At 44.5% G+C, this 27,639-nt stretch overlaps 1 protein-coding gene and 3 long non-coding RNA genes across 10 annotated transcripts; 2 read left to right on the top strand and 2 right to left on the bottom strand.

The window, feature by feature from the left end:
* Positions 1-1,692: 1,692 nt before the first annotated feature.
* LOC118401740 (crystallin J1A-like) lies at positions 1,693-16,616 on the bottom strand. Of its 4 annotated transcripts, none has more exons than XM_052475988.1 (10): positions 16,295-16,616; positions 15,889-16,041; positions 15,282-15,458; positions 15,031-15,129; positions 14,661-14,753; positions 14,394-14,550; positions 4,267-4,472; positions 4,068-4,145; positions 3,757-3,896; positions 1,693-2,051 (listed from the first exon to the last, which is right to left on the bottom strand). In XM_052475988.1, exons 2-10 carry the CDS (start codon positions 15,953-15,955, stop codon positions 1,947-1,949), a joined length of 1,122 nt encoding a protein of 373 aa, XP_052331948.1. In that variant the 5' UTR covers positions 15,956-16,041; positions 16,295-16,616; the 3' UTR covers positions 1,693-1,946. The 4 variants fall into 4 exon arrangements, with proteins under 4 accessions (XP_052331948.1, XP_052331947.1, XP_035655209.1 ...); XM_052475987.1 differs by having other exon boundaries at positions 15,889-15,955; positions 16,295-16,614; XM_035799316.2 differs by having other exon boundaries at positions 4,267-4,427; positions 15,889-15,955; positions 16,295-16,613.
* LOC127910896 (uncharacterized) lies at positions 2,067-3,032 on the bottom strand. 4 transcript variants are annotated; one of them, XR_008076691.1, is made up of 4 exons: positions 2,786-3,032; positions 2,626-2,745; positions 2,426-2,585; positions 2,067-2,385 (listed from the first exon to the last, which is right to left on the bottom strand). It is a non-coding gene; the product is annotated as an uncharacterized LOC127910896 (long non-coding RNA). The 4 variants fall into 4 exon arrangements; XR_008076689.1 differs by having other exon boundaries at positions 2,626-3,032; XR_008076688.1 differs by having other exon boundaries at positions 2,426-2,745.
* Positions 3,266-3,750, top strand: LOC127910898 (uncharacterized). Its single transcript, XR_008076693.1, has 3 exons — positions 3,266-3,317; positions 3,362-3,383; positions 3,439-3,750. It is a non-coding gene; the product is annotated as an uncharacterized LOC127910898 (long non-coding RNA).
* Positions 4,931-10,713, top strand: LOC127910897 (uncharacterized). The gene is made up of 6 exons (XR_008076692.1): positions 4,931-5,252; positions 5,542-5,666; positions 7,011-7,053; positions 7,443-7,607; positions 10,281-10,325; positions 10,542-10,713. It is a non-coding gene; the product is annotated as an uncharacterized LOC127910897 (long non-coding RNA).
* Positions 16,617-27,639: the final 11,023 nt, after the last annotated feature.

The following is a 27,639-nucleotide window of genomic DNA, read 5'->3' as shown; positions in this document are numbered from 1 at the left end:
CAAAAAATCCTGCTTTAAAAACCCCAACCGTCTGAGTCTCAAGGCCTGCTTTAATAAAAGCCCCAACCGTCTGAGTCTCAAGGCCTGCTTTAATAAAAGCCCCAACCGTCTGATTCTCAAGGCCTGCTTTAATAAAAGCCCCAACCGTCTGAGTCTCAAGGCCTGCTTTAAAAAAGCCCCAACCGTCTGAGTCTCAAGGCCTGCTTTAATAAAAGCCCCAACCGTCTGAGTCTCAAGGCCTGCTTTAATAAAAGCCCCAACCGTCTGAGTCTCAAGGCCTGCTTTAATAAAAGCCCCAACCGTCTGAGTCTCAAGGCCTGCTTTAATAAAAGCCCCAACCGTCTGAGTCTCAAGGCCTGCTTTAATAAAAGCCCCAACCATCTGAGTCCGGCCTCTGAGTCTCAAGGCCTGCTTTAATAAAAGCCCCAACCGTCTGAGTCTCAAGGCCTGCTTTAATAAAAGCCCCAACCGTCTGAGTCTCAAGGCCTGCTTTAATAAAAGCCCCAACCGTCTGAGTCTCAAGGCCTGCTTTAATAAAAGCCCCAACCGTCTGAGTCTCAAGGCCTGCTTTAATAAAAGCCCCAACCGTCTGAGTCTCAAGGCCTGCTTTAATAAAAGCCCCAACCGTCTGAGTCTCAAGGCCTGCTTTAATAAAAGCCCCAACCGTCTGAGTCTCAAGGCCTGCTTTAATAAAAGCCCCAACCGTCTGAGTCTCAAGGCCTGCTTTAAAAGCCCCAACCGCCTGAGTCTCAAGGCCTATTTTAAAGCCCCAACCGTCTGAACAGCCCTGAGTTTGTCAGGAAGGGAGTTCCAACTGTGTGGTGCGTGGGAGGAGCCAGGTCCTGGGGCCATGGAGCAGTTTGACCTGAGTTGAACATAGCGTGGGTGGAGGTTCATAGGGGGAGAGTAGGTCTGACAGATAGGCAGGTTCAATTCCATTTAGGGATTCGTAGACGAGGAGAATTGTTGAACACGGTTTTAGATGAGCTATAATTTGACCCCTAAATTCTGCATTTCCATAATCGATTGGGGAGAAAATGAATGAATGAAAACGCTTTTCTGTGTCAGATGTGGTCAGAGAGGGTCTTCGGCGGGAGAAAAATAATATAATCCCATGTTGAATAAAATACATTAAATGACATGAGAACATGCCATACTCTTTCTGCAGTTCATTGGGGAACTCATATCATTGCAATGGTGTTTTTATTTTAAATATTTTTTATTTAACCTTTGGCTGTGTGTGTGTGTGTGTGTGTGTGTGTGTGTGTGTGTGTGTGTGTGTGAGCGTGCGTGCAACCACGCGTGTTCGCAAGTTCAACTTGTGTGTACGAGTTCAGAGATTGGAATGGACAGGGTCCAGGAAGGGTGGTTCTGGCCAATATGTTCTTGTTCAAGAAATGTAGGAATGTTCTGGGAATGTTCTCTAAACATTAGGAAAAAGAACATGGTTTAATCTCAGACAGACTACAGTGTAATCCTGTGGTAAGAAGTTGTGGTCATAGACTTGACTGAACAGACTGGGCTTTAGGCCAGTGCATATCTAATGGAGGGGGCATTTTAACCTACATTTCACCTCACGTTAAACCCACTTTTACCAGATCTTTCTTTAGGCATCTGTGTCATCTTCACATTACACCAGGAGCATATCTCCTAGCCATGGTGGGCTTTACAAACATCAAGTCACAGAGGAAGTGTTTATAAGGATGGCTTTATTATAGAAATGCCTTCATTGAAAATAACAAGTAGAAACATCTTCATACAACATGCTACGAGTCAACAGAATCAAGAGCATCCAGTTCCAACCCACTAGTTTAGGCCGGGCCCTTCATTTAATGTTCTGTCAAAGTGCACCAGTCAGTGAAGATAGTGGGAACGGGTGGTAATAAGGTTACATTACATACGTGGTCATCTAGAATGTGAATAATAAACGGTCAGAAGTAGTTGGATTACATTTGGTGATAACGTTCAGTCACTTTTTTGCCGAGTTCCAGGAGAGAGTTGTACCGTAGTGTCTTGGTCTTCCATGAGTTAGGGATGCCTTGAAGCCCAATCTGTACGGATAAAAACATTGAATAAAAACGTTAGTAATATTATTTTTTGAGTTCATAAAATAAAAAAATAAAAAAACATCTAACCATAATGAAATATGTATTTAATATGGAGACCCGAGTTTTTCATGACCATACGTGACTTGAACAGCCTTAGTAGTAGTCTTTCCCAGCCAAGTCATAAACATGGCCAGGAAACTGCTGACCCTAGAACATCAGATTATACAGAAGAGATCCACTACAGGTATGTCCCCGAGTTGACAAGGTACAGCCCTGTTTGATAGTGTCCATAGTTACCTGACCAGCTAAAGCCCTGTTTGATAGTGTCCATAGTTACCTGACCAGCTACAGCCCTGTTTGATAGTGTCCATAGTTACCTGACCAGGTACAGCCCTGTTTGATAGTGTCCATAGTTACCTGACCAGGTACAGCCCTGTTTGATAGTGTCCATAGTTACCTGACCAGGTACAGCCCTGTTTGATAGTGTCCATAGTTACCTGACCAGGTACAGCCCTGTTTGATAGTGTCCATAGTTACCTGACCAGCTAAAGCCCTGTTTGATAGTGTCCATAGTTACCTGACCAGGTACAGCCCTGTTTGATAGTGTCCATAGTTACCTGACCAGGTACAGCCCTGTTTGATAGTGTCCATAGTTACCTGACCAGGTACAGCCCTGTTTGATAGTGTCCATAGTTACCTGACCAGCTAAAGCCCTGTTTGATAGTGTCCATAGTTACCTGACCAGGTACAGCCCTGTTTGATAGTGTCCATAGTTACCTGACCAGGTACAGCCCTGTTTGATAGTGTCCATAGTTACCTGACCAGGTACAGCCCTGTTTGATAGTGTCCATAGTTACCTGACCAAGTAAAGCCCTGTTTGATAGTGTCCATAGTTACCCGAGTCACCAGAACATCCAGAAGAGATCCACAGTTAGTTCGGTCCTAGTTAGGTCCTAGTTAGGTCCTAGTTCCGTCCTAGTTAGGTCCTAGTTTGATAGTGTCCCTAGTTCCTGACCTAGTTAGGTCCTAGTTTGATAGGTCCTAGTTACCTGGTCCCCTAGTTAGGTCCTAGTTAGGTCCTAGTTTGATAGTGTCCTAGTTAGGTCCTAGTTCGGTCCTAGTTAGGTCCTAGTTCGGTCCCCTAGTTAGGTCCTAGTTCGGTCCTAGTTCGGTCCTAGTTCGTTAGGTCCTAGTCCTAGTTAGGTCCTAGTTCCGTCCTAGTTAGGTCCTAGTTCGGTCCTAGTTAGGTCCTAGTTCGGTCCTAGTTCGGTCCTAGTTAGGTCCTAGTTAGGTCCTAGTTCGGTCCTAGTTAGGTCCTAGTTCGGTCCTAGTTCGGTCCTAGTTAGGTCCTAGTTCGGTCCTAGTTAGGTCCTAGTTAGGTCCTAGTTAGGTCCTAGTTCGGTCCTAGTTAGGTCCTAGTTCGGTCCTAGTTAGGTCCTAGTTAGGTCCTAGTTAGGTCCTAGTTCGGTCCTAGTTAGGTCCTAGTTAGGTCCTAGTTAGGTCCTAGTTCGGTCCTAGTTATGCAGTGTTCCATACCAGAGCCCTGATACATTTTTACATTGTAGTCATTTAGCAGATGCTCTTGCCCAGAGCGACGTACACGTTGGGCATTCATCTTAAAAAAGAAACTAAGCATTTTCTTCGGTAAGTAACTATTAGCAAAGTCAGTGGTAAATAAGAAAAGACTAGTGTTAAGTGTCCATGGTACCTGAGCCCCTAGACAAGCACCGATGAATGAGCTCCTGCTGCATGTGCATCCTCCGCACACCATGGTGTCCCTGATAGCTTGATCAAACTCCTTAGCCGTCAGGACCCCATGCAGCGCCGCTTGGAATGAACCAGGCAAACCTAAGAGATCGAGACCATACTTAAAACCCACTCAAACACAACTGACAGACTGAGACCAAGACGAGGACGGACAACCATAATTTAATTCTGTTTATATTTCATATCCCCACAAAAAAGTAACATCAAACAGGTTAAATTAAAAGTGATTGAGTGTTAAACGACATAGCTGACCACAGCTGTTGGGGAACACACTGGGGATCAGATCCTGGTGAGCCTTGGACAGATTCTCCCTCACCTGGTAAATGTGGCCTAAAACAGAGTAGAATTGATAAGAAATGTGTTAGACCATTACATATTGCACACTTTAAGAGAAAGTACAGATTATTGGGACACAGGCCAGGGTGGGCCTCCCAGTCAGTGAGTCACATACCAACCACAGCTTTGTCCAAGTCCTGTGGCTGTTTCCTGTTCGGGTCAGTGAGCTGATCAAGCACAGAATCCAGGACCTTCTCATCAGGACCATTCAGGATGAAATGCTCTAGGATCCTGGAACAGAAAGAAGGACCATTCAGGATGAAATGCTCTAGGATCCTGGAACAGAAAGAAGGACCATTCAGGATGAAATGCTCTAGGATCCTGGAACAGAAAGAAGGACCATTCAGGATGAAATGCTCTAGGATCCTGGAACAGAAAGAAGGACCATTCAGGATGAAATGCTCTAGGATCCTGGAACAGAAAGAAGGACCATTCAGGATGAAATGCTCTAGGATCCTGGAACAGAAAGAAGGACCATTCAGGATGAAATGCTCTAGGATCCTGGAACAGAAAGAAGGACCATTCAGGATGAAATGCTCTAGGATCCTGGAACATAAAGAAGGACCATTCAGGATGAAATGCTCTAGGATCCTGGAACAGAAAGAAGGACCATTCAGGATGAAATGCTCTAGGATCCTGGAACAGAAAGAAGGACCATTCAGGATGAAATGCTCTAGGATCCTGGAACATAAAGAAGGAAAAAGCATTTGGGTTTTAAATGAATAAATAAATGAACGTGTTGTGTTTTGCTTTGTGTATAACCAGTTATTAGGTCTATAATGTTGTCCTCTGTGTATAACCAGTTATTAGGTCTATAATGATGTGTTTTGCTCTGTGTATAACCAGAGTTATTAGGTCTGTAATGATGTGTTTTGCTCTGTGTATAACCAGTTATTAGGTCTATAATGTTGTCCTCTGTGTATAACCAGTTATTAGGTCTATAATGATGTGTTTTGCTCTGTGTATAACCAGAGTTATTAGGTCTATAATGTTGTCCTCTGTGTATAACCAGAGTTATTAGGTCTATAATGTTGTCCTCTGTGTATAACCAGAGTTATTAGGTCTGTAATGTTGTCCTCTGTGTATAACCAGAGTTATTAGGTCTGTAATGATGTGTTTTGCTCTGTGTATAACCAGAGTTATTAGGTCTATAATGATGTGTTTTGCTCTGTGTATAACCAGAGTTATTAGGTCTATAATGTTGTCCTCTGTGTATAACCAGTTATTAGGTCTATAATGTTGTCCTCTGTGTATAACCAGTTATTAGGTCTATAATGATGTGTTTTGCTCTGTGTATAACCAGAGTTATTAGGTCTATAATGTTGTCCTCTGTGTATAACCAGAGTTATTAGGTCTATAATGTTGTCCTCTGTGTATAACCAGTTATTAGGTCTATAATGTTGTCCTCTGTGTATAACCAGAGTTATTAGGTCTATAATGATGTGTTTTGCTCTGTGTATAACCAGAGTTATTAGGTCTATAATGTTGTCCTCTGTGTATAACCAGAGTTATTAGGTCTGTAATGATGTGTTTTGCTCTGTGTATAACCAGAGTTATTAGGTCTGTAATGATGTGCTCTGTGTATAACCAGTTATTAGGTCTATAATGATGTGCTCTGTGTATAGCCAGTTATTAGGTCTGTAATGATGCGTTTTGCTCTGTGTATAACCAGAGTTATTAGGTCTATAATGTTGTCCTCTGTGTATAACCAGAGTTATTAGGTCTGTAATGATGTGTTTTGCTCTGTGTATAACCAGAGTTATTAGGTCTATAATGTTGTGTTTTGCTCTGTGTATAACCAGAGTTATTAGGTCTGTAATGTTATGTTTTGCTCTGTGTATAGCCAGTTATTAGGTCTATAATGTTGTCCTCTGTGTATAACCAGAGTTATTAGGTCTGTAATGATGTGTTTTGCTCTGTGTATAACCAGAGTTATTAGGTCTATAATGATGCGTTTTGCTCTGTGTATAGCCAGTTATTAGGTCTATAATGTTGTGTTTTGCTCTGTGTATAACCAGAGTTATTAGGTCTATAATGTTGTGTTTTGCTCTGTGGTATAGCCAGTTATTAGGTCTATAATGATGTGTTTTGCTCTGTGTATAACCAGAGTTATTAGGTCTATAATGTTGTGTTTTGCTCTGTGTATAACCAGTTATTAGGTCTATAATGTTGTGTTTTGCTCTGTGTATAACCAGAGTTATTAGGTCTATAATGATGTGTTTTGCTCTGTGTATAGCCAGTTATTAGGTCTATAATGTTGTGTTTTGCTCTGTGTATAACCAGAGTTATTAGGTCTATAATGATGTGTTTTGCTCTGTGTATAACCAGAGTTATTAGGTCTGTAATGATGTGTTTTGCTCTGTGTATAGCCAGTTATTAGGTCTATAATGTTGTGTTTTGCTCTGTGTATAACCAGAGTTATTAGGTCTATAATGTTGTCCTCTGTGTATAACCAGAGTTATTAGGTCTGTAATGATGTGTTTTGCTCTGTGTATAACCAGAGTTATTAGGTCTATAATGTTGTCCTCTGTGTATAACCAGTTATTAGGTCTATAATGTTATGTTTTGCTCTGTGTATAACCAGAGTTATTAGGTCTGTAATGATGTGTTTTGCTCTGTGTATAGCCAGAGTTATTAGGTCTGTAATGATGTGTTTTGCTCTGTGTATAACCAGAGTTATTAGGTCTATAATGTTGTGTTTTGCTCTGTGTATAACCAGTTATTAGGTCTATAATGTTATGTTTTGCTCTGTGTATAACTAGAGTTATTAGGTCTGTAATGATGTGTTGTCCTCTGTGTATAACCAGTTATTAGGTCTATAATGATGTGTTTTGCTCTGTGTATAACCAGAGTTATTAGGTCTATAATGTTATGTTTTGCTCTGTGTATAACCAGTTATTAGGTCTATAATGTTGTCCTCTGTGTATAACCAGAGTTATTAGGTCTATAATGTTATGTTTTGCTCTGTGTATAACCAGAGTTATTAGGTCTATAATGTTGTCCTCTGTGTATAACCAGAGTTATTAGGTCTATAATGTTATGTTTTGCTCTGTGTATAACCAGAGTTATTAGGTCTATAATGTTGTCCTCTGTGTATAACCAGAGTTATTAGGTCTGTAATGATGTGTTTTGCTCTGTGTATAACCAGAGTTATTAGGTCTATAATGATGTGTTTTGCTCTGTGTATAACCAGAGTTATTAGGTCTATAATGTTGTGTTTTGCTCTGTGCATAACCAGAGTTATTAGGTCTGTAATGATGTGTTTGCTCTGTGTATAACCAGCGTTATTAGGTCTATAATGATGTGTTTTGCTCTGTGTATAACCAGAGTTATTAGGTCTATAATGTTGTCCTCTGTGTATAACCAGAGTTATTAGGTCTATAATGTTGTCCTCTGTGTATAACCAGAGTTATTAGGTCTGTAATGTTGTCCTCTGTGTATAACCAGAGTTATTAGGTCTGTAATGATGTGTTTTGCTCTGTGTATAACCAGAGTTATTAGGTCTATAATGATGTGTTTTGCTCTGTGTATAACCAGAGTTATTAGGTCTATAATGTTGTCCTCTGTGTATAACCAGAGTTATTAGGTCTATAATGTTGTCCTCTGTGTATAACCAGTTATTAGGTCTATAATGATGTGTTTTGCTCTGTGTATAACCAGAGTTATTAGGTCTATAATGTTGTCCTCTGTGTATAACCAGAGTTATTAGGTCTATAATGTTGTCCTCTGTGTATAACCAGAGTTATTAGGTCTATAATGTTGTCCTCTGTGTATAACCAGTTATTAGGTCTATAATGATGTGTTTTGCTCTGTGTATAACCAGAGTTATTAGGTCTATAATGTTGTCCTCTGTGTATAACCAGAGTTATTAGGTCTGTAATGATGTGTTTTGCTCTGTGTATAACCAGAGTTATTAGGTCTGTAATGATGTGTTTTGCTCTGTGTATAACCAGTTATTAGGTCTATAATGTTATCCTCTGTGTATAACCAGTTATTAGGTCTATAATGATGTGTTTTGCTCTGTGTATAACCAGAGTTATTAGGTCTATAATGTTGTCCTCTGTGTATAACCAGAGTTATTAGGTCTGTAATGATGTGTTTTGCTCTGTGTATAACCAGAGTTATTAGGTCTATAATGTTGTGTTTTGCTCTGTGTATAACCAGAGTTATTAGGTCTGTAATGTTATGTTTTGCTCTGTGTATAGCCAGTTATTAGGTCTATAATGTTGTCCTCTGTGTATAACCAGAGTTATTAGGTCTGTAATGATGTGTTTTGCTCTGTGTATAACCAGAGTTATTAGGTCTATAATGATGCGTTTTTTTGCTCTGTGTATAGCCAGTTATTAGGTCTATAATGTTGTGTTTTGCTCTGTGTATAACCAGAGTTATTAGGTCTATAATGTTGTGTTTTGCTCTGTGGTATAGCCAGTTATTAGGTCTATAATGATGTGTTTTGCTCTGTGTATAACCAGAGTTATTAGGTCTATAATGTTGTGTTTTGCTCTGTGTATAACCAGTTATTAGGTCTATAATGTTGTGTTTTGCTCTGTGTATAACCAGAGTTATTAGGTCTATAATGATGTGTTTTGCTCTGTGTATAGCCAGTTATTAGGTCTATAATGTTGTGTTTTGCTCTGTGTATAACCAGAGTTATTAGGTCTATAATGATGTGTTTTGCTCTGTGTATAACCAGAGTTATTAGGTCTGTAATGATGTGTTTTGCTCTGTGTATAGCCAGTTATTAGGTCTGTAATGATGCGTTTTGCTCTGTGTATAACCAGAGTTATTAGGTCTATAATGTTGTCCTCTGTGTATAACCAGAGTTATTAGGTCTGTAATGATGTGTTTTGCTCTGTGTATAACCAGAGTTATTAGGTCTATAATGTTGTCCTCTGTGTATAACCAGTTATTAGGTCTATAATGTTATGTTTTGCTCTGTGTATAACCAGAGTTATTAGGTCTGTAATGATGTGTTTTGCTCTGTGTATAGCCAGAGTTATTAGGTCTGTAATGATGTGTTTTGCTCTGTGTATAACCAGAGTTATTAGGTCTATAATGTTGTGTTTTGCTCTGTGTATAACCAGTTATTAGGTCTATAATGTTATGTTTTGCTCTGTGTATAACTAGAGTTATTAGGTCTGTAATGATGTGTTGTCCTCTGTGTATAACCAGTTATTAGGTCTATAATGATGTGTTTTGCTCTGTGTATAACCAGAGTTATTAGGTCTATAATGTTATGTTTTGCTCTGTGTATAACCAGTTATTAGGTCTATAATGTTGTCCTCTGTGGATAACCAGAGTTATTAGGTCTATAATGTTATGTTTTGCTCTGTGTATAACCAGAGTTATTAGGTCTATAATGTTGTCCTCTGTGTATAACCAGAGTTATTAGGTCTATAATGTTATGTTTTGCTCTGTGTATAACCAGAGTTATTAGGTCTATAATGTTGTCCTCTGTGTATAACCAGAGTTATTAGGTCTGTAATGATGTGTTTTGCTCTGTGTATAACCAGAGTTATTAGGTCTATAATGATGTGTTTTGCTCTGTGTATAACCAGAGTTATTAGGTCTGTAATGATGTGTTTTGCTCTGTGTATAACCAGAGTTATTAGGTCTATAATGTTGTGTTTTGCTCTGTGTATAACCAGTTATTAGGTCTATAATGTTATGTTTTGCTCTGTGTATAACCAGAGTTATTAGGTCTGTAATGATGTGTTTTGCTCTGTGTATAACCAGTTATTAGGTCTGTAATGATGTGTTTTGCTCTGTGTATAACCAGAGTTATTAGGTCTGTAATGATGTGTTTTGCTCTGTGTATAACCAGTTATTAGGTCTATAATGTTGTCCTCTGTGTATAACCAGTTATTAGGTCTATAATGATGTGTTTTGCTCTGTGTATAACCAGAGTTATTAGGTCTGTAATGATGTGTTTTGCTCTGTGTATAACCAGTTATTAGGTCTATAATGTTGTCCTCTGTGTATAACCAGTTATTAGGTCTATAATGATGTGTTTTGCTCTGTGTATAACCAGAGTTATTAGGTCTATAATGTTATGTTTTGCTCTGTGTATAACCAGAGTTATTAGGTCTGTAATGATGTGTTTGCTCTGTGTATAACCAGAGTTATTAGGTCTGTAATGATGTGTTGTCCTCTGTGTATAACCAGAGTTATTAGGTCTGTAATGATGTGTTTTGCTCTGTGTATAACCAGTTATTAGGTCTGTAATGATGTGTTTTGCTCTGTGTATAACCAGAGTTATTAGGTCTATAATGTTATGTTTTGCTCTGTGTATAACCAGTTATTAGGTCTATAACGTTGTCCTCTGTGTATAACCAGAGTTATTAGGTCTATAATGTTATGTTTTGCTCTGTGTATAACCAGAGTTATTAGGTCTATAATGTTGTCCTCTGTGTATAACCAGAGTTATTAGGTCTGTAATGATGTGTTTTGCTCTGTGTATAACCAGAGTTATTAGGTCTATAATGTTGTGTTTTGCTCTGTGTATAACCAGTTATTAGGTCTATAATGTTATGTTTTGCTCTGTGTATAACCAGAGTTATTAGGTCTGTAATGATGTGTTTTGCTCTGTGTATAACCAGAGTTATTAGGTCTATAATGTTATGTTTTGCTCTGTGTATAACCAGAGTTATTAGGTCTGTAATGTTATGTTTTGCTCTGTGTATAACCAGTTATTAGGTCTATAATGTTGTCCTCTGTGTATAACCAGAGTTATTAGGTCTATAATGTTGTCCTCTGTGTATAACCAGTTATTAGGTCTATAATGATGTGTTTTGCTCTGTGTATAACCAGAGTTATTAGGTCTGTAATGTTGTCCTCTGTGTGTAACCAGAGTTATTAGGTCTGTAATGTTATGTTTTGCTCTGTGTATAACCAGAGTTATTAGGTCTATAATGTTATGTTTTGCTCTGTGTATAACCAGAGTTATTAGGTCTGTAATGATGTGTTTGCTCTGTGTATAACCAGTTATTAGGTCTATAATGATGTGTTTTGCTCTGTGTATAACCAGAGTTATTAGGTCTATAATGTTGTCCTCTGTGTATAACCAGAGTTATTAGGTCTGTAATGATGTGTTTTGCTCTGTGTATAACCAGAGTTATTAGGTCTGTAATGATGTGTTTTGCAATGTTGAAACGTCAGTCATCTGTTCGCATCCTGTACAATGGATTAAAGTGAGCAAAACATTTAGTCTGTTTGGCTGTTTGTGTGGAGTACTCCAACTCCTTTCTATCTCTACCTAGTCTGTTTGGCTGTTTGTGTGGAGTACTCCAACTCCTTTCTATCTCTACCTAGTCTGTTTGGCTGTTTGTGTGGAGTACTCCAACTCCTTTCTATCTCTACCTAGTCCGTTTGGCTGTTTTGTGTGGAGTACTCCAACTCCTTTCTATCTCTACCTAGTCTGTTTGGCTGTTTGTGTGGAGTACTCCAACTCCTTTCTATCTCTACCTAGTCTGTTTGGCTGTTTGTGTGGAGTACTCCAACTCCTTTCTACCTCTACCTAGTCTGTTTGGCTGTTTGTGTGGAGTACTCCAACTCCTTTCTACCTCTACCTAGTCTGTTTGGCTGTTTGTGTGGAGTACTCCAACTCCTTTCTACCTCTACCTAGTCTGTTTGGCTGTTTGTGTGGAGTACTCCAACTCCTTTCTATCTCTACCTAGTCTGTTTGGCTGTTTGTGTGGAGTACTCCAACTCCTTTCTATCTCTACCTAGTCTGTTTGGCTGTTTGTGTGGAGTACTCCAACTCCTTTCTATCTCTACCTAGTCTGTTTGGCTGTTTGTGTGGAGTACTCCAACTCCTTTCTATCTCTACCTAGTCTGTTTGGCTGTTTGTGTGGAGTACTCCAACTCCTTTCTATCTCTACCTAGTCTGTTTGGCTGTTTGTGTGGAGTACTCCAACTCCTTTCTATCTCTACCTAGTCTGTTTGGCTGTTTGTGTGGAGTACTCCAACTCCTTTCTATCTCTACCTAGTCTGTTTGGCTGTTTGTGTGGAGTACTCCAACTCCTTTCTATCTCTACCTAGTCTGTTTGGCTGTTTGTGTGGAGTACTCCAACTCCTTTCTATCTCTACCTAGTCTGTTTGGCTGTTTGTGTGGAGTACTCCAACTCCTTTCTATCTCTACCTAGTCTGTTTGGCTGTTTGTATGGAGTACTCCAACTCCTTTCTATCTCTACCTAGTCTGTTTGGCTGTTTGTATGGAGTACTCAACTCCTTTCTATCTCTACCTAGTCTGTTTGGCTGTTTGTATGGAGTACTCCAACTCCTTTCTATCTCTACCTAGTCTGTTTGGCTGTTTGTGTGGAGTACTCCAACTCCTTTCTATCTCTACCTAGTCTGTTTGGCTGTTTGTGTGGAGTACTCCAACTCCTTTCTATCTCTACCTAGTCTGTTTGGCTGTTTGTGTGGAGTACTCCAACTCCTTTCTATCTCTACCTAGTCTGTTTGGCTGTTTGTGTGGAGTACTCCAACTCCTTTCTATCTCTACCTAGTCTGTTTGGCTGTTTGTGTGGAGTACTCCAACTCCTTTCTATCTCTACCTAGTCTGTTTGGCTGTTTGTGTGGAGTACTCCAACTCCTTTCTATCTCTACCTAGTCTGTTTGGCTGTTTGTGTGGAGTACTCCAACTCCTTTCTATCTCTACCTAGTCTGTTTGGCTGTTTGTGTGGAGTACTCCAACTCCTTTCTATCTCTACCTAGTCTGTTTGGCTGTTTGTGTGGAGTACTCCCAACTCCTTTCTATCTCTACCTAGTCTGTTTGGCTGTTTGTGTGGAGTACTCCAACTCCTTTCTATCTCTACCTAGTCTGTTTGGCTGTTTGTGTGGAGTACTCCAACTCCTTTCTATCTCTACCTAGTCTGTTTGGCTGTTTGTGTGGAGTACTCCAACTCCTTTCTATCTCTACCTAGTCTGTTTGGCTGTTTGTGTGGAGTACTCCAACTCCTTTCTATCTCTACCTAGTCTGTTTGGCTGTTTGTGTGGAGTACTCCAACTCCTTTCTATCTCTACCTAGTCTGTTTGGCTGTTTGTGTGGTACTCCAACTCCTTTCTATCTCTACCTAGTCTGTTTGGCTGTTTGTGTGGAGTACTCCAACTCCTTTCTATCTCTACCTAGTCTGTTTGGCTGTTTGTGTGGAGTACTCCAACTCCTTTCTATCTCTACCTAGTCTGTTTGGCTGTTTGTGTGGAGTACTCCAACTCCTTTCTATCTCTACCTAGTCTGTTTGGCTGTTTGTGTGGAGTACTCCAACTCCTTTCTATCTCTACCTAGTCTGTTTGGCTGTTTGTGTGAGTACTCCAACTCCTTTCTATCTCTACCTAGTCTGTTTGGCTGTTTGTGTGGAGTACTCCAACTCCTTTCTATCTCTACCTAGTCTGTTTGGCTGTTTGTGTGGAGTACTCCAACTCCTTTCTATCTCTACCTAGTCTGTTTGGCTGTTTGTGTGGAGTACTCCAACTCCTTTCTATCTCTACCTAGTCTGTTTGGCTGTTTGTGTGGAGTACTCCAACTCCTTTCTATCTCTACCTAGTCTGTTTGGCTGTTTGTGTGGAGTACTCCAACTCCTTTCTATCTCTACCTAGTCTGTTTGGCTGTTTGTGTGGAGTACTCCCAACTCCTTTCTATCTCTACCTAGTCTGTTTGGCTGTTTGTGTGAGTACTCCAACTCCTTTCTATCTCTACCTAGTCTGTTTGGCTGTTTGTGTGGAGTACTCCAACTCCTTTCTATCTCTACCTAGTCTGTTTGGCTGTTTGTGTGGAGTACTCCAACTCCTTTCTATCTCTACCTAGTCTGTTTGGCTGTTTGTGTGGAGTACTCCAACTCCTTTCTATCTCTACCTAGTCTGTTTGGCTGTTTGTGTGGAGTACTCCAACTCCTTTCTATCTCTACCTAGTCTGTTTGGCTGTTTGTGTGGAGTACTCCAACTCCTTTCTATCTCTACCTAGTCTGTTTGGCTGTTTGTGTGGAGTACTCCAACTCCTTTCTATCTCTACCTAGTCTGTTTGGCTGTTTGTGTGGAGTACTCCAACTCCTTTCTATCTCTACCTAGTCCGTTTGGAAGTCTTTCTTGGTAAGTCCTTCACATGATTTCTGTCATTGTTGTTGAGCACCCGTTCCTTTATTTACTGAAGCGCGAAGGCCCGCCTGAACTCAGAGCTCTTGTGATCACCATGTCCTGATACCTGTACATGCTATACAGTATGTTTCCTTCATACAGGTAACTGACCTTGCTGCTGCCAGTGTCTCAGCCACACACGCGTCATTGTTCTGCGTGACTCGGACAGCCTCCTCTACCTTCTCCAACATGTCAGGCTTCCCAGCATACAACGCCACGATCGGAGCCAGCTTCGCTATGCCATCCGGCTGAAAGTCCGTCTCACATCCTAGAAGAAGACCAGAGAGACATTACGCAACATTAGAGCTGGTAAGGCTTTATTTGACATCTATCACGTACGTATAGTATACACATAATGTTGTTTTTATTATTGTTTACCTGTGTCTTCCTGGCCTGCGTCCATGTTTTTCATGAAGCTCTTTATACTTCCATGTCGCCATGGTCCCTCAATGGGCAGCTGGGGTCTGGGTCCTTACACGACACACAATACAACACATTCAGCTTTTTGACAATCATTAACATGCATGGTCGGGGGCCAGTTTCCCTGACATAGAGGAAGGGGTGAGGTTAGGGTAAAGTCAAATTTAAGGCTAGGGATCTGCTGGTCGTATATATCCACAGCCTAAAAAAAATATATATACAGTCCTGTCATGTTTGTTTTATTTTAGATGCAACTATATTGATCCACTACGTGATCCTGAATGGAGTGTATTAATTCCTTTCAGCCTTCATCACCAGGTTTTCTTACCACTCCTATCCCTGTACGGGTCATTGACAGGGGTGTCATACTCAGACCTGGGCCCAAAGAAGTTATACGTCCTCTTTCTCAGATCATTGACGTTCAGACCTGAACAAATGGGAGAGAAAAAAAACAACGAGGTCTGAATCTATGAAGATGCTGTGTAGCTAAAGCAATAGTTTTGAGGTTAATCTTAAGAGAACAGTTAGTTTTTAAAAACAGTTGCATACTGTGCCACACTATAATAGAACAGACTATACCTCCACATTCAGACAGTGATTCCAGCAACACGAAGGCCTGGTCCCCGTAGCAGCTCTGGTTACCCGTGTCACGGCGGTAGAAAGGGTTGGCTGACTTGGGCCTGAACTCAGGTGTCGGGGCCTCATTCAGGAAGCCATCCAGTTTATCCAGGTCGTACACCCAGTGCAGGGGCTGGGCTGGGATGGGATTGACAGTCAAATTGACGTCATGTCATGAGGGGAAGCTGATGGCCAAAGTAAATATCTGTTTATTATGTGTATGCTCTTTTTTTTTATCCTTAAAATGAAAATTGAAGGGATGGTGCAGGTTTTTCAACATTATTTCAGTTATTAATACACACTGATGCTGAATACAATGACGCCATTTTATGTTCTAAATCATACTTGTGAGCACTTATCTATGTTTGCCTCTGAGAAGAGACCATGTGATGGGAGCTCTATAAACCAAATTCCAACAACATTATAGAAAATCTGTAAAAAAAAAATCAAATAAATAAAAATGACAAAAAACTGCGCCCTATTTACAGGCTGAAACTATAGCACCTAGAGTTGGTCAGGAAAAACTCCCTATTTATACAGTAACGCCAACGATTTGTATTAGTTTTACCTGCTGCGTCGGCTACAGCTGATCCAATGATGGCTCCTAGAGCTCTGTCAGCCAGAGACATGGCCATCTGGACACACACACACACGTCAACCCAGGATCAATCCAATCTGGCGTTATTCATGTCTATTGGACATATGACGCTGGAATCTATGCCTGTAGGACATTTACTTTAGATCTACTATAGCACTGTGACTAGAATAGTGACAGTGCTATAATAGCCTATCTACCATTAGGCTAAAGACGATTCAATGGGGCAGAAATAGATACAGGCAACAGTCTACAGACGATTCAGGGGGGCAGAACGAGATACTGGCTACAGTCGCTGGATACATTTTGGTTTGCTGAAGACGCGCTACAACACTGATTGTCATATAATATATATATATATATATTTTAAATGTCTTACCGTGGAAAACCTCTTCAGATTGTTCTAGATACAGGGCCTATTTACACCATGCAGCTGTCTGACGTTATAAAATAATAACTTCAGTCGTTCTCTCATTGGACAGACCCAATGAGAATCTACATTTGCGTAAAAGCCGCTCCTCCTTACGCCATGCGGCTCCAGACTTTACATTAAGTGCGCGCATGGCGCATACACTTTCATTGATCTATACAACAAATTCATAGCCCAAATTATAACATCATCATGTGTCTGACTATCTAGATGATTTGTAGATTAATACATTTACGCAGCAGAACAACGACCCGGTGAAGCGAAAAGGAAACCCGAATTACACCGCCATTGCTCCAGATTCCAGAGTACATTATTCAGTGATTGGTCCTTCTGTGTGAGCTAAACGATTTCATTGGTCAGCTGTGTGGAGGCGGGACAGAGATATTATAGGAGGCGGGCGAGACAAAGGGTGTAGCCCCCCCCAGAATTGTATATATACATTTTTTTTTAACGTAGGCTGTTGCCAGAAAATAAAAAACATATCAGTTTCAAATACATTACATTGCAAATTGAAAACCAAAACACACGCACACACACACACACACACACACACACACACACACACACACACACACACACACACACACACACACACACACACACACACACACACACACACACACACACAGGTGAAAGTAAAGAACTCCATTCAGACAGCTCTTATTTGATATTATTTCTCTCTCTCAGTCATTTGTTGCTCTTGCAAATTATTTCATGACTCAAAACTCCTGTTTGTGCATGTGTGTGTATGTGTACAGTAAACTGAGCTTACAAAACATTATGAACACTTGATCTTTCAGTTACATAGATAGACTGACCAGGGTAATACAGATGAAAGCTATGATCCCTTATTGATGTCACTTGTTAGGATTCCCCAATCCAGTCTGTTCCTATGAATTTAATAACAATATACTGGAAATCACATGAAGCTTATTGTTTCTACAGAAAAGTATTTGCAACCCCCAGACAACACGTGTTTGGTGTTAAGGATGAACAAAAATTCAGGAGAACAGACCAGACTTGAACGCAACACTTAATTAACTAGTTGTCTTGAACGCAACTCAACAAGCACCGGGCTGCTAACCATTTCCAATGAGCCTCCACTACTGTTTGCAACACTTAACTAGTTACATTGAACGCAACTCAACAAGCACCGGGCTGCTAACCATTTCCAATCAGCCTCCACTACTGTTTGCAACACTTAACTAGTTACATTGAACGCAACTCAACAAGCACCGGGCTGCTAACCATTTCCAATGAGCCTCCACTACTGTTTGCAACACTTAACTAGTTACATTGAACGCAACTCAACAAGCACCGGGCTGCTAACCATTTCCAATGAGCCTCCACTACTGTTTGCAACACTTAACTAGTTACATTGAACGCAACTCAACAAGCACCGGGCTGCTAACCATTTCCAATGAGCCTCCACTACTTTTACCACCCTTATCTATTAACCTATTAACCTTATTATCCTTAACTAGTTGCCTTGAACATAGCTCCCAAGCAACTCGACAAGCTCCAGCTGATACTAACTGCTAATCAGCCTCAACACCTGTTCTCACTCTCATTACTCACCACCACCACCACCACCACCACCCTACTTTACCCTGACCAAACAGTCATTCCTTCTCTCTGTTTTGTGTCGCATGCTGCGTGACAAGCCTTGAGTTAGCTAAAAAGGTCTCCTCAAAGTTGAGTCTTTAAGAGTCCTGTAACACCACCGTTCCAGGCCTCACAAAGAACCGGAATGCGGTGGTCGGCCTCCCGGGCCAATCAGCCTCTCCACATGCGGCCCACAACCTGTAAACATCCTGGACGCCATGCCTCTGCCCCTGCCAAGGGCCTTCAAATTCTGTCTGTTCCCGCTAACTTCTCTACCTTATCGTCAGCTTTTCCTACTCTCTAACCCTCCCTCCCTGCCCTTGTCTCTGCCAGCAGTGCCTGCACTCCTTGTACGCCTGCTCTGGCCCCTCAGCTTCCTTCCCTCTTGCTCCTACTTCTCCCTCCGGCCTCGCTGGCCCTGTAACCGTTGCCTCGGCAGTGGCTTACCCACTTTCTCTGCTAGCGACCGCCTCTCTCTGTTGCCACCGGCGTTGCAACTCATCATCTGGTTGCCCGCTCTGGCCTCCCATCTACCAACGACCTCTCACAGCTCCACCTCCTCAGCCAGTTATGGGCCCACAGCCATCCAAGCTACGACCCTGTCCCAGTTCAGTGAAAAGACTACCTCTGTTCAAGTCCTCACTGCCGGCTGCAGACCAGCCATCCTCCGGCCCACCGCTCCCTCTCTACAACCACCCCGGCTGCAGACCAGCCCTCCTCTGGCCCACCGCTCCCTCTCTACAACCACCCCGGCTGCAGACCAGCCCTCCTCCGGCCCACCGCTCCCTCTCTACAACCACCCCGGCTGCAGACCAGCCCTCCTCTGGCCCACCGCTCCCTCTCTACAACCACCCTGGCTCATCCTCCACCCAATGCCCTGATCTTCACCCTGACCACTCCTGAATTGAGTTGTTTCTCCCGGCCTCATCTCTACTCCTTGCACTTCCGCCATCCTCCTGGCCAAGGAGGTGAAGCAGGGGTTTATGATTGGCCCCTTCCCCTCCCTGCCATTCCCCACCTCAAAATTGCCAAGAAGCTTAAAATTGGCAAGAAGCTTATCGATTTCTCAACCCCCCCCACCCCACAAATCTTAAGTCTCCAATGTTAACAACCTAATCCCCAAACCTGACTTCTCCTTACAGTATGCCACAATCAACCATGCCATCACTCACATTAAACTTGCTGGCTGTGGAGCCTTGCCAAGGACGACATCATCTCCGCTGTAATGGTGCTGCCCCTCCATCCTGACACCTGGAATGTTTTCGGAGTCTGCTGGGAGGAGTGGTACTACTTCTGTCTGCCTGACAATTGGATGCAATCGCACTCCTCGAATATTCAGTACCGGAGCCTTTGGATCTTGCTGAATGTCAACACTGCACTAAACGTCAGTAGCTTTCACTGCTGGGCCACCTGAATTAGGCCATCAGGATCATCCCTCAAGACCGCTCCTTCTTGTCCCACCTCTCCCTGGCTGCCTCTGTGCCTACCCTGCTTCACACCGTGGTCTTCAACGTCCTCTCGGAGCTCAGGCTTTCGGCACCTTCTCTTCAGTCATTAGAACGGAATCACCTTTTTCTATGATGAATGTGTCTCTTCTCCTGAAAACATACAACTGTTCACCGACGCTGCCCCTTTCATCGGGTACGGGGGGTTTCTACAGCGGTTGTTGATTTGGCCTCCCTCTCCTGTTGCTCCCGTCCTCCGCCCTGTTCGAGTTGTAGTCAATCGCCGTAGCCGCTTCTCTCCGGGGGGCACTTCTTTAACTTCTTTATCAAATTGCTTTTTGGGTCTCCACGCTCCTCCCCCTCACCCGCAAGTCTCCCTTCTACTCAAGGGCATCCAATGAACCAAAGTCCACCACCACCCCCCGTCCCTCACCGCCAGCCTATCACACTCAACATCTTGTCTGCCTGCATGGAGATGCTGCAGTCTGGCTACATCCCCATTGCCGTGTCTTCCACACTAGAATCAATGTTTCTTTTGGAATTCCTGCTATGTTCAGTGTTTACATCCTCGTCTGCTATCTAAAATCCTTCGATCTCCTCCCAGCGTGTCAGACGTCACCATCCTTGACAAAGAAACCTTCATCTTCCCCATCAAACACAGCAGAACCGATCAGTTTGGCAGAACCACAGTCTACCTGTTCCGGCTACCATCTACCCTTACGAACAACTCACCTACTTCCTGCAGCTCAATCTCAACATGTCTCTCCATCCGATCCAGTATTCATCACGATTTTGGTTCCATCGCCTCACTCCTGTGGTTCCATTCCCATCTGAGACCAATGATATACCAGTCTTTCTGACCAATTCTCCAAAGCTAACTAAAAAGCAGCATTCCCCAAGACGGGATGGCTTTCACTTCAGCAGTGATAAATTCATGAACTTCCATGACGAAAAGATGATCATCAGAAAGCAAATTATTCCTTTTAAATCTGCACATTTCTCCAAAGCTCAGTTGTCCTGAGTCTGCACAACACTGCCAGGACCTAGGATCATGGGAGACACTCAAGTTTTTTCAATATTATATCTATTAACACATTGATGAACATAGTCATGGCCTCTAAACCTTCAAGCTGTATACTGGACCCTAGTCCAACTAAACTACTGAAAGAGCTGCTTCCTGTGCTTGGCCCTCCTATGTTGAACATAATAAACGGCTCCCTATCCACCGGATATGTACCAAACTCACTGAAAAGTGACAGGAATAAAGCCAAACCTTGACCCAGCAAATATTTAAAAAACTAATCTGCCTATATCAAATCTTCCATTCCTCTCAAATGTTTGAAAAAGCTGCATTTTACCTCTTGGTGATGTCATTCGGAAACACAATGTTAACTTTCATTGCTATGCGAATGATACACAGCTGTACATTTCGATGAAACAAGGTGAAGATCCAAAATTTACCGACCTGGAAGCCTGTGTTTCAGACATAAGGAAGTGTATGGCGGCAAATGTTTTACTTTTAAACTCAGACAAAACAGATGCTAGTTTTAGGCCCCAAGAAACAATGAAATCTATTGCTTTGTAGGTTAGCAGTAAAACCTTGAAATCAGCCCTAGCCTTAACAGGAAGCCAGTGTAGAGAAGCTAGCACTAGAGTAATATGTGGTTTGGTTCTAGTTAAGATTCTAGATCTAGATCTGTTGGAGCTGATAATTAATCTTGATGGTTGTACAGTCATCTTAAATAAAACTGTGAAGGACCTCTGCGTTACTCTGGACCCTGATCTCTCTTTTGACAAACATATCAAGACTGTTTCAAGGACAGCTGTTTTCCATCTACGTAACATTGCAAAAATCTGATACTTTCTGTCCAAACATGATGCAGAAAAATGTATCCACGCTTTTGTCACTTCCAGATTAGACTACTGCAATGCTCTCCTTTCCAGCTACCCGGATAAAGCACTAAATAAACTTCAGTTAGTGCTAAATATGGCTGCTAGAATCCTGACTAGTACCCAAAAATGTGATCATATTACTCCAGTGCTAGCCTCCCTACACTGGCTTCCTGTCAAAGCAAGGGCTGATTTCAAGGTTTTACTGCTAACCTACAAAGCATTACATGAGCTTGCTCCTACCTATCTTTCCAAATTGGTCCTGCCGTTCATGTACACACGTGCGCTATGGTCAAAAGACTCAGGCCTCCTTATTGTCCCTAACATTTCTAAGCAACCAGCAACCAGGCAGGATTTCTCCTATAGAGCACCATTTTTATGGAATGGTCTGCCTACCCATGTGAAAGACACAGACTCTGGAGTGCGTCACTTGAGTGGGTTGAGTCACTGACGTGATCTTCCAGTCTGGGTTGGCGCCCCCATCGGGTTCGTGCCGTGGGGAGATCTTTGTGGGCTATACTCGGCCTTGTCTCAGGATAGTAAGTTGGTGGTTCGAAGATATCCCTCTAGTGGTGTGGGGTCTGTGCTTTGGCAAAGTGGGTGGGGTTATATCCTGCCTGGTTGGCCCTGTCCGGGGGTATCGCCAGACAGGGCCAGTGTCTCTCAACCCCTCCGGTCTCAGCCTCCAGTATTTATGCTGCAATAGTTTGTGTCGGGGGGCTAGGGTCAGTCTGTTCTAGGGTCAGTCTGTTATCTGGAGTATTTCTCCTTTCTTATCCGGTGTCCTGTGTGAATTTTAAGTATGCTCCCTCTAATTCTCTCTTTCTCTCTTCTCTCGGAGGACCTGAGCTCTAGGACCATGCCTCAGGACTACCTGGCCTGATGACTCCTTGCTGTCCCCAGTCCACCTGGTCGTGCTGCTGCTCCAGTTTCAACTGTTCTGCCTGCAGCTATGGAACCCTGTCCTGTTCACTGAACGTGCTTCCTTTTCCCGGACCTGCTGTTTTTGACTCTCTCTCTCTCTCTACTGCACCTGCTGTCTAACTCTGAATGATCGGCTATGAAAAGCCAACTGACATTTACTCCTGATGTGCTGACCTGTTACACCCTCTACAACCACTGTGATTATTATTATTTGAGCCTGCTTGTCATCTATGAATGTTTATAACAGTACATGGCCAACATGTTCAATACCACCCGGCACAGCCAGAAAAGGACTGGCCACCCCTCAGAGCCTGTTTCCTCTCTAGGTTTCTTCCTAGTTTCCTGCCTTTCTAAGTAGATTTTCCTAGCCACCGTGCTTCTACATCTGCATTGCTTGCTGTTTGGGGTTTTAGGCTGCGTTTCTGTATAGCACGTTGTGACATTGGCTGATTATAAAAAGGGCTTTATAAATACATTTAATTGATTGACTCCTTCCGCATCTGCACTGCCTCCTTGGCATCCTGGACTTGACCATACAACTCCTCGGCCGCCGGTCCTCTCAAGTTTATCATTCCTACATCCAATCTGACATCAACATCCGGACAGCCTACAACATGCTCATCTCTCAAACTGCATTATCTCAGGCACAGTCTTCCAGCCTCTGCCTCATTTCACGGACACCAATCCACCTCACGCACCGTTATCCTACCCAACCAGCTGATTCAATCGGTTCTGAAGGTTTTCTTCCTTCAGGGGAGTTTTCCTTCTTCTTGACACCGTCGTTTCTGCTCGCTCTGGGGTCTAAGGTTGGTTTACTCCTTGGGCATTTAGTCCATATGAATGTACTACGTCAACTATATTGTCAACCATTCAGCATCTGCAGTCCAGAACAGCTTACTTCTGTCACGTTCTGTCCATCGTTCGTATGTGTTTTCCTTGTTTTAGTGTTGGTCAGGACGTGAGCTGGGTGGGCATTCTATGTTGTGTGTCTGGTTTGTCTATTTCTATGTTTGGCCTGATATGGTTCTCAATCAGAGGAAGGTGTTAGTCATTGTCTCTGATTGGGAACCATATTTAGGTAGCCTGTTTTGTGTTGGGTTTTGTGGGTGATTGTTCCTGTCTCTGTGTTTGCACCAGATAGGACTGTTTAGGTTTTCACTTTTCTTGTTTTGTATAGTCTGTTCATGTATAGTTGTCTTTATTAAAAACATGAATAACCACCACGCTGCATTTTGGTCCGCCTCTCTTTCACCAGAAGAAAACCCTTACAGAATCACCCACCAACCAAGGACCAAGCGGCGTGGTAAACAGAGGCAGCAGCAACAGCAGCAGCAGGAGAAGCGACAGGTGCAGCAGGAGCAACAGCAGCAGCAGCAAAGGCAGCAGCAGGAGCAACAGCAGCAGGAGCAAAGGCAGCAGCAGGAGAAGCAACAGAGGCAGCAGCAGCAGTGGGAGAGGCTGCACTATTTGGATAAATGGACTTGGGAGGAGATCCTTGACGGAAAAGGACCCTTTTATTTTTTATTTTTTATTTCACCTTTATTTAACCAGGTAGGCTAGTTGAGAACAGGTTCTCATTTGCAACTGCGACCTGGTCAAGATAAAGCATAGCAGTGTGAACAGACAATAGAGAGTTACACATGGAGTAAACAATTAACAAGTCAATAACACAGAGAAAAAAAGGGGAGTCTATATACAATGTGTGCAAAAGGCATGAGGAGGTAGGCGAATAATTACAATATTGCAGATTAACACTGGAGTGATAAATGATCAGATGATCATGTACAGGTAGAGATATTGGTGTGCAAAAGAGCAGAAAAGTAAATAAATAAAAACTGTGGGGATGAGGTAGGTGAAAATGGGTGGGCTATTTACCAATAGATTATGTACAGCTGCAGCGATCGGTTAGCTGCTCAGATAGCTGATGTTTGAAGTTGGTGAGGGAGATAAAAGTCTCCAACTTCAGCGATTTTTGCAATTCTTTCCAGTCACAGGCAGCAGAGTACTGGAACGAAAGGTGGCCGAATGAGGTGTTGGCTTTAGGGATGATCAATGAGATACACCTGCTGGAGCGCGTGCTACGGATGGGTGTTGCCATCGTGACCAGTGAGCTGAGATAAGGCGGAGCTTTGCCTAGCATGGCCTTGTAGATGACCTGGAGCCAGTGGGTCTGGCGACGAATATGTAGCGAGGGCCAGCCAACTAGAGCATACAAGTCGCAGTGGTGGGTAGTATAAGGTGCTTTAGTGACAAAACGGATGGCACTGTGATAAACTGCATCCAGTTTGCTGAGAAGAGTGTTGGAAGCAGTTTTGTAGATGACATCGCCGAAGTCGAGGATCGGTAGGATAGTCAGTTTTACTAGGGTAAGCTTGGCAGCGTGAGTGAAGGAGGCTTTGTTGCGGAATAGAAAGCCGACTCTTGATTTGATTTTCGATTGGAGATGTTTGATATGGGTCTGGAAGGAGAGTTTGCAGTCTAGCCAGACACCTAGGTACTTATAGGTGTCCACATATTCAAGGTCGGAACCATCCAGTGTGGTGATGCTAGTCGGGCATGCGGGTGCAGGCAGCGATCGGTTGAAAAGCATGCATTTGGTTTTACTAGCGTTTAAGAGCAGTTGGAGGCCACGGAAAGAGTGTTGTATGGAATTGAAGCTCGATTGGAGGTTAGATAGCACAGTGTCCAATGACGGGCCGAAAGTGTATAGAATGGTGTCGTCTGCGCAGAGGTGGATCAGGGAATCGCCCACAGCAAGAGCAACATCATTGATATACACAGAGAAAAGAGTCGGCCCGAGAATTGAACCCTGTGGCACCCCCATAGAGACTGCCAGAGGACCGGACAACATGCCCTCCGATTTGACAGAGCCAGGGGAATATTGCCGCCCCAAAGCCGAGCTGGAGGCAGCGAACACAGAAAGGCAGCATTATGAGGAGCTAGCACGGCAGAGCGGCTGGAAGCCCGAGAGGCACCCCAAAACATTTATTGGGGGGAGGCACAGGGAGAGTGTGGCAGAGTCAGGAGTCAGACCTGAGCCAACTCCCCCTGTTTACCGTAAGGAGCCATGGATGGAATTGGAGCTGTCGGCGAAGCAGAGTGCTGAGTCTGAGAGTGTGGAGGATGTATTGGACAGAGTAGAAAGAAAGCTGTTGGTTTGGCATAGTATGCACGGCATACCATTGCCAGCACCACGCATCAGGCCTACAGTGCGTCCCGCCTGTCCAGCGCTGCTGGAGCCTTCCTCCTCTCCATGCCAGAGGCGCCAGAGCCCCTCATTCCAGAGGCACCAGTGCTCCTCAGTCCAGCGCTGCCAGAGCCTTTTTCTCCAGTCAGCCAGGATCTGCCAGTCAGCCAGGATCAGTTAGATCCACCATTCAGCCAGGATCCGCCAGTCTGCCAGGATCCACCAGTCAGCCAGGATCCGCCAGAAGTGCCAGTCAGCCAGGATCTGCCAGAACTGCCAGTCGGCCAGGATCTGCCAGTCAGCCAGGATCTGCCAGTCTGCCAGGATCCGCCAGTCTGCCAGGATCTGCCAGTCGGCCAGGATCTGCCAGTCGGACAGGATCTGCCAGTCAGCCAGGATCCGCCAGTCAGCCAGGATCCGCCAGAACTGCCAGTCGGCCAGGATCTGCCAGAACTGCCAGTCAGCCAGGATCCGCCAGAACTGCCAGTCAGCCAGGATCCGCCAGTCTGCCAGGATCCGCCAGTCAGCCAGGATCCGCCAGAACTGCCAGTCGGCCAGGGATCTGCCAGTCGGCCAGGATCCGCCAGAACTGCCAGTCGGCCAGGATCTGCCAGTCGGCCAGGATCCGCCAGAACTGCCAGTCGGCCAGGATCTGCCAGTCGGCCAGGATCTGCCAGTCGGCCAGGATCCGCCAGTCGGCCAGGATCTGCCAGTCAGCCAGGATCAGTTAATCCGCCATTCAGCCAGGATCCGCCAGTCTGCCAGGATCCGCGAGTCTGCCAGGATCCACCAGTCAGCCAGGATCCGCCAGTCTGCCAGGATCCGCCTGTCAGCCAGGATCCGCCAGAACTGCCAGTGGGCCAGGATCTGCCAGTCGGCCAGGATCCGCCAGAATTGCCAGTCGGCCAGGATCTGCCAGTCGGCCAGGAACTGCCAGTCTGCCAGGATCCGCCAGTCGGCCAGGATCTGCCAGTCAGCCAGGATCAGTTAATCCGCCATTCAGCCAGTATCCGCCAGTCTGCCAGGATCCGCCAGTCTGCCAGGATCCGCCAGTCTGCCAGGATCCACCAGTCAGCCAGGATCCGCCAGTCTGCCAGGATCCGCCAGTCAGCCAGGATCTGCCAGAACTGCCAGTCGGCCAGGATCTGCCAGTCGGCCAGGATCTGCCAGTCAGCCAGGATCTGCCAGTCGGCCAGGATCTGCCAGTCAGCCAGGATCAGTTAGATCCGCCATTCAGCCAGGATCCGCCAGTCTGCCAGGATACACCAGTCAGCCAGGATCCGCCAGTCTGCCAGGATCCGCCAGTCAGCCAGGATCCGCCAGAACTGCCAGTCGGCCAGGATCTGCCAGTCAGCCAGGGTCTGCCAGGATCCGCCAGTCAGCCAGGATCCGCTAGAACTGCCAGTCAGCCAGGATCTGCCAGTCGGCCAGGATCTGCCAGTCGGCCAGGATCTGCCAGTTGGCCAGGATCTGCCAGTCAGCCAGGATCCGCCAGTCGGCCAGGATCTGCCAGTCAGCCAGGATCAGTTAGATCTGCCATTCAGCCAGGATCCGCCAGTCTGCCATGATCCGCCAGTCAGCCAGGATCCGCCAGAACTGCCAGTCGGCCAGGATCTGCCAGTCAGCCAGGATTTGCCAGTCGGCCAGGATCTGCCAGTCGGCCAGGATCTGCCAGTCGGCCAGGATCTTCCAGTCGGCCAGGATCTGCCAGTCGGCCAGGATCTGCCAGTCAGCCAGGATCTGCCAGTCAGCCAGGATCAGTTAGATCCGCCATTCAGCCAGGATCCGCCAGTCTGCCAGGATCCACCAGTCAGCCAGGATCCGCCAGAAGTGCCAGTCAGCCAGGATCTGCCAGGATCCGCCAGGATCTGCCAGTCAGCCAGGATCTGCCGGAACCACCAGCCAGCCAGGATCTGGTAGATCCATCAACCTGCCTGAGCTTCCTCTCACTCCTGAGCTTCCTCTCACTCCTGAGCTTCCCCTCACTCCTGAGCTTCCCCTCCCCGAGCTTCCCGGTCCCGAGCTTCCCCTCGGTCCCGAGCTTCCCCTCAGTCCTGAGCTACCTCAGTCCCGAGCTTCCCCTCAGTCCCGAGCTACCTCAGTCCAGTGGGGCCCATTGTTAGGTTTCCTAGGCCAAGGTTAGCGGCGAGGGTCGCCACTCAAGGGACACTAAGGAGGTGGACTAAGACAATTATGGAGTGGGGTCCACGTCCAGCGCAAGTGCCGCCACCGCGGACAGATGC

Source organism: Oncorhynchus keta, chromosome 23 (genome assembly GCF_023373465.1).
Source record: "Oncorhynchus keta strain PuntledgeMale-10-30-2019 chromosome 23, Oket_V2, whole genome shotgun sequence".
NCBI classification, from domain to species: Eukaryota; Metazoa; Chordata; class Actinopteri; order Salmoniformes; family Salmonidae; genus Oncorhynchus; species Oncorhynchus keta.
This window is presented reverse-complemented; position numbering and strand designations above follow the sequence as displayed.

Coding starts and splice junctions, on each gene's coding strand:
- LOC118401740 (XM_052475988.1), bottom strand. CDS start 15,955: ATGGCCATGTCTCTGGCTGACAGAGCTCTAGGAGCCATCATTGGATCA. Junction 4,473..14,393: donor GAGACACTGGCAGCAGCAAG/GTCAGTTACCTG, acceptor TTTCTGTTCCAG/GATCCTAGAGCATTTCATCC. Junction 3,897..4,067: donor TGTGTTCCCCAACAGCTGTG/GTCAGCTATGTC, acceptor TCGATCTCTTAG/GTTTGCCTGGTTCATTCCAA.